The sequence below is a fragment of the Eubalaena glacialis genome, chromosome 5 (genome assembly GCF_028564815.1).
Source record: "Eubalaena glacialis isolate mEubGla1 chromosome 5, mEubGla1.1.hap2.+ XY, whole genome shotgun sequence".
Taxonomy (NCBI): domain Eukaryota; kingdom Metazoa; phylum Chordata; class Mammalia; order Artiodactyla; family Balaenidae; genus Eubalaena; species Eubalaena glacialis.
In genome coordinates, this window is record NC_083720.1 from 64,956,893 (window position 1) to 64,962,892 (window position 6,000).

The 6,000-nt window shown below is 51.2% G+C and overlaps 1 protein-coding gene across 8 annotated transcripts in view; it reads left to right on the top strand.

Annotated features, from left to right (window-relative positions):
- The window catches only part of TBC1D1 (TBC1 domain family member 1), a 226,826-nt gene extending 223,183 nt beyond the window's left edge, over positions 1–3,643 (top strand). For all 8 annotated transcript variants that reach the window (XM_061192156.1, XM_061192154.1, XM_061192155.1 and 5 more), the window contains one exon: positions 3,147–3,643. In XM_061192156.1, coding sequence (XP_061048139.1) covers positions 3,147–3,347 — 201 coding nt within the window. In that variant the 3' untranslated portion in view covers positions 3,348–3,643. The remainder of the gene's footprint in view (positions 1–3,146) is intronic.
- Positions 3,644–6,000: the final 2,357 nt, after the last annotated feature.

Below are 6,000 nucleotides of genomic sequence, written 5' to 3' on the forward strand. Positions count from 1 at the left end.
AAGGGACACAGTTCTCCCCTCTGGAAGCTTCCATCTTACCATGGATAAATGCGGACGAGGACATACAGTAAGTAGAAAGGCAAACCCAGACCGTGCGTGCAGGAGGGCGAGATGGAACAAGCACAGAGGCGCAGTCCAGAGACCCAGATCTAGTGTCACCCACACTGTCACCTGCTCTGCTCTGATTCCCTCATCTGTGTGACAGGGACAGAAAGATGCCTTTTTGTTGGGGTAGGGGGTAGCACTCCTCTACCAATCAGATAGAATAAACTAACCATACAGCCTGCTTTTTAAATGTCAATATGGGTGGTAAAGCTGTCATTGTTAAGGAATTGTGTGTGGAGGGGGGAAGGGGGTGTTTTAAAAAATTATTTTTGAGCTTGCGGTGGAGAAAAATTTATATTTTTTCCAAAATGTGTATTCTGTGGTATTCCTGGGCTGTCCTGAGAATAAGCTTTCCATCCTGATCCAAGCCTCTTATTTTTCTCCATAGAAAGTTGCTGCTTTGCAGACACAAGCTTGGCAGTGATGGGAGAAAGGCCAGCATTTGGAGCTTAATAAATCAACCCCTGTCTAAAATGTATTCCCCCCAGCAGGGATTTTTACCCCAGTAGAAACCTAGTAGATATTTGCTGTAGAGGAACAAAGAAAAGTCTATCCTTACCCAGGCCTGCCTACCAGTCACATTCCGAAAGTTAGCTTTTTTTCCCTCTAAGATTGAGCTGTCCTAACTGAAACTATGCCTGAGTACGATTTCTCCAGGGTGTCTTAGCTGTAACCTGAAGGGGAGGTGCTGGGGAACGAAGAGCCTTATCTTGCATGTAAGGGTCTGCAGTGTAGGTGGTAATTTTAAATGCCTTCCAAACAAACAGTAGGTCCCTGAAGTATGGCAGGATGGAAACATTTCTAACAAAGCTCAGATTTGAAGTTGAAGCATTTGTCTCGTTAGGATAGTGCTCAAATAAAAGGTTCATTTTATTAGGCTGATACCATGTGGGTTTTTTTGCGATGAAGAGGGGAAGTAATTTTGCGCTGCTCATGTGATACTGTACCCCTTTTGTGAAGAGAGGGGGTTGTGAAAAGCTGCTCAGACATCTGCGTCCTGAAGAAACGCATCAAGAGGTAATTGGTAACAACAGATGTTCTCCTTGGAATGATCTTTCTCTTGACCACGTGGCTCTGTGCTTCTGGAGGTATCATGCAAGACTAGAGCTTATGCCGGTCCCAGCTGTGCTGGGTGCCAGAGGCCACCAAAATTTGTAAGACACTGCTGCTCTCAAAGAGTTGGGCTAGGGATTGTGGTGTGTCAGTTTGTGGGTGCCTGCATATAGTTTTCCCATCACCCTCTGAGTCATGTGGAATTACTTTCAGCCAGACCACATAAGTTCTGTGAGACTCACACCTCTTTTCCCTTTTTTCTTTTTTTTAAAATAGTTTTCAGAGTCCAGGGATAGCTGTTCAATGCAATACTTAATTTTCCAACATAAATCTTTGCTTTTTTGCCCAAGTATCAAAATTGACCTGTTTCCTGGCTTTGTTCCATTCATACAGTTGTTGGACATACCAAAGCCCCATCTATTTTCTTGTTGAACACTTCAGAATGTCGTCTAGCCGCTGGAGACTAAACTGTCTAACCTCTTTTGTCCAGCAGCGTACTTATGACGATTGCTTAGACGTGTCTGATGTTGCCAAATGCTAAGGGACGCGCATTTTTTGGAATAATCCACTACCAGTCACTGAGTGCCCGTGAGCTGGGTGCTTTGGGAGGCCAGACCCACATGCAGGGCGAGGTGTGTTTTCTTCCATGAGACGGCTTCGGTCTCACTGAGGAGGAGCCCTGGCGTTCATGCTGCCCATTAAATGACCATGCGCGTCAGCTCACTGCTAAGCTGGGAGGGGCCCCTGGGAGTGTGTGGGATGAGGTGGGACCCGTCCCAGGCCTTGACCGTGGGAGGAGTGTGAGGGTCGGAGCGGACTGCTCAGACATACCCACTGAACGTGACCGCCCCCTGCCAGGTAAGCCGGCAGACTTAGGATCTCAGTCCTTTCTTCTTTCTGTTTTGAGTGTTCCAGTGTCACAGCCAGACCTAGGCTTTGAGTCATAGAATTGTCTGTCTAGCACAAGTGTTGTCTTGTTCAAGAAGCTGCTTCCCTTGTTTTGAAAGTGAGGGAAAAAATACGTACCGTTTTTCCCACCTAAAATCTCCGGGGACACGTAGACGGCCGGGCAGATGAGCGAGCCGGTGCAGTGCCTTACTGACCCCGGGCCTGAGCCCTCGAGAATGCAGCGGAGAGCTGGAATCGGCCAGGAGGTCCGGGGACAGCAACATAGGCGGGTGCTTTTCTCAGGAGACTCCTCCGCTTCACTGGAGCCAACTCCCTGGTTGCCTGGGAAGCCAGCCCAAGGGGACTAGAGAGAAGAGGAGGGTCCGTTGCAAGAGAGAAGCACCTGGAAGGTCGGCCTGACACTGATTGTGTGCCGAGGATGCAGACGGGTGGGAGTGGGGACACTGCTGGCGTCTGTGGCCAGTGAGGCCACGCACGCGACCCTCTTAGCAAGAGCTCGGCCACCCTGAGCGCTTCACACACGTCCCCGGGGAAGTGCCCATCCTTGTTACTGTAGGGCGTATTAACGGTTCAGAGTAGAGAGCTGTTACTACACGGGCCTTCACACACAAACCATTCGGATGGTCTGTCTGAAATCAGTTTGTACCTGTAAATACGTGTATTTGTCAAAGTGGGCCGGACTGTGCTGCAGTAACAACGCTCCGGACCCCAGGGCTCAGCACCGCGGACGCTCCACCTTGTCTCCACGAAGCATTCTCGGGCCGTCTCGCAGCTGTCCTCCTGTAGCGGGTGACTCGGGAATCGAGCTCCCTCTGCACTGGGAAGCCGCCATCTCCACAGGCGGCTTCCAGAGTAGCCACGACAGGGGAAGAGGGTGCTGGAGGGTCTCGGGGCAGCCCAGCCCGCCTGCGAGGGAGTCTGAGAAATGGAGTCTTCCCCTGTGGCCAGAACTGAGAGTAAACGTGGAGAGATGTGTCCCTGCCAGAACAGGGCTCCAGAGTGCCTTCGAGGCTGGAGAGCAGAGTGGATCTCCCATGTTCTCCCCGGGCAGTTCCATTCTCATTTCTTTTATTCTCTAGGTGGCTAATGGGAGGATCCAGAGCCTGGAAGCCACCATTGAGAAGCTCCTGACCAGTGAAAGCAAGCTGAAGCAAGCGACCCTGGCCTTGGAGCTGGAGAGGTCAGCCCTGCTGCAGACAGTGGAGCGGCTCCAGGGGCAGACGGCAGAGCTGGGCGGCCCGGAGCCTGACCCCGCACTGCCCGAGCCTGCGGGCCACTGACAGCCGGAGCCCAGCCCCCGCCAGAGCACAGCTCCAGAACCGGGGTCGCCACCGCCCTGACACTGTCCAGGCCTTAACTGAGAGAGATGAAGATGCCGGAGGGAGAACGGAGCGTGAAGCGTGCTTCTCAGGGAGGAGACTGATGGATTCTTCTGAACTAAGATTCGCAGTGCAGGGGGCGAACGTCCCGGTGTCGTTGTCGTTGTTTAGGTTCTAATACGTCCCCTCTCCGGTCCCGGTTACTGTACTCAGTAGATTTAGGTGGCATGGACTTGAAATAAAGCACCTTTGTGTTTCTTTATTGTTTCCTTTTTCAGTATCACTGTGTCTGTAAAGGGCATTCATAATACTGTGGGATTTCAAAAGCCAGCGAAGCCAGAGGTGATGATTCCTCTGGCCAACATGTGGCCCTTCGTTCTTCCAAGGAGGGTTTGTGTGACTTACACCTTCAGCGTCACCGGCAGGGGTGCGGTTGGCCCTTGACCATTCTTGCTGTGGAAGCCCCGGATTACCACTGGGAAAAATCGGAAGCGATTTACTTAAATTTGACATCTTACGTTTGATCACTGTGCTTGGTATTTAATGAAGTTTGTCTTTTAAGAAGAATAGTTTTCATATACTTTTTGCTTAGCCCTTAAGTATTGATCACAGTCATTGTAGATAAACGTTTTATGGGAAAATCACCAATTTTTAGACTCTGCCAGGTATTGCTAGCGTGCGACCTGCAGTTGTAGAGTCTGAGAGGTTTACTTTGTTGTGGTGTTTCATATCCATATTTCAGAGTCGTGTATTCATTTTTGCTGTTGTGTGATGTAATGCAGCCGTGTGTCCCTTTGAGTCTCCACCCCTTGGGAATCGGATTCCTTGCGGAAGTCGCCCTGCATGTCAGGACTTTCAGGGGTCCCAGACATTCTGGGGCTTTCAAAGTCTTCAGACTTTCGGCCTGAAATTGCATCAACTGTACGGCAGCTGAGAGCAGTTTTTTGTGGTGGGATGTGCGTTTTGAATGTAACTCACAACCCAGCGACCCCCTCCCTCAGGATGATGAGGACCCGGTGCCTTCAGCCAGCAAAAGGCTGCTCTCATTGGCCCTAGTGTCATCTGGTCACCGTGTGAGGCTCTTCCCCATGACCTCCTGGAGCGGGTGGTGGGTTAGAGAGGGGCCGTGTCGGCAAGTGCACTTCCAAGACAGCAGAACCATTTCTTTACTGTATCATCGTAACTACTTCTATTCCACAGGAGTTCTTCGACACCCTCCGTGGTGGGCGTCTCTTTCAAGCCTGAGGTGAAAGGAAGGGCTTTCATATCTGGAGTCCTTCTAGATCTCCCAAGACATTTCCAAGGGAGGCGCACGTGATGCCCCTGGTGCCTAAACAGTTGGTTGACAGTGGGGACTCTTTGCTGTTCCCCATGTCATCAACCATGATGACAAGCCCAGTAGCCTTTATCCTGTGTTGTTCCACCAGCTACAACTTAAAGGAGTTAACATGTGAGGGCTTCTTTCCGCATACTTTACTGTTTAAATGTTCAATAATGTTGAATTTTGGGCATCTTATTACCATTACTCAAAAACATCGACTCTGCATTAAGTAAAAAACAATAAAACAAATAATTCATGCCCGCACTTTTACGGTGTTCTTTTTCTTTTTTTTAAACGTTGGGTTTCTGCTTTTCAGCCCAGGAGTGAAGGACTGCCCGGTGAACGCCTGTGGGTCAGAGTATGAATGTTGCCTGACCAGCAGTGAGATCTCTGAGGGGTTGGCGTCTTGCATACCCAGTATTGCTACCCAAGTGCAACACACCTCTGCGCGGGTGTGCGTAGTAGGGCTGCTGAGCCCAGCCACATCCGTGGTGTGTGCCAGCGGGCACTGTTGTGAGGCCGCGCTGGGCGGAGAGGATGGTGGACGCAGGCCTGTGATTACAGGCGGGACAGTCCGCCTGTGATTACAGGCGGGACAGTCCGCCTGTGCCTGAGCTGGGGACAGAGTCATAGTTCACACCACTGCCTGCGGATTCGCAGAGGCAAGGTTTTAAACTAAGAAAGTTTCCTGTTACGTTTTCCTCCAACACGCAGCTGTATGCACATGTGTGTGTGCACTTGGAGGCTGTCTGTCTTTTGGTACAATTTATACCCTCTTAGACGAAGACATTGAGCCCCCGGGAAGCACACTGTGACATAGAACACATAGAAAAACAGCTTCTATGCAGAACACTCGGTTTGGGGCCCTCTGAGGAGTTACACGTAGATAGAACCACAGTGTCCGTTTGGGGATTTGTGTTTGTTTTGGTTGGGGAATCTGGGGAGAAGAGTTGCTCTGAGGGCTATGGGATGCAGGAGCTGTTTCAGGAATGAGAGCAGACACCGCTGTGTGAGGAGCTGCAGAGGGGAGGGTGCAGGAGGAGGTGTGCAGACCAAGAGAAGTCCCCAGGTGGTCCATGTGAGCGGCGGAACACACACAGATGCTGACGTGGGCCGGGGCGGGGGGCACGCGGGGCTCTAGGCAGCTGCAGCCGCCACGTAGTAACCATCTCCGCGTCGACGGCCAGTGTCTGGTGGTGGGCCTGGAGCCACCCTAGGCCATCCCTCAAGGTCAAACTTGGGGAGAAGAACTTGGAGGTAGAGTGGAGGAGAATGAGGACGAGCTGGGACCTT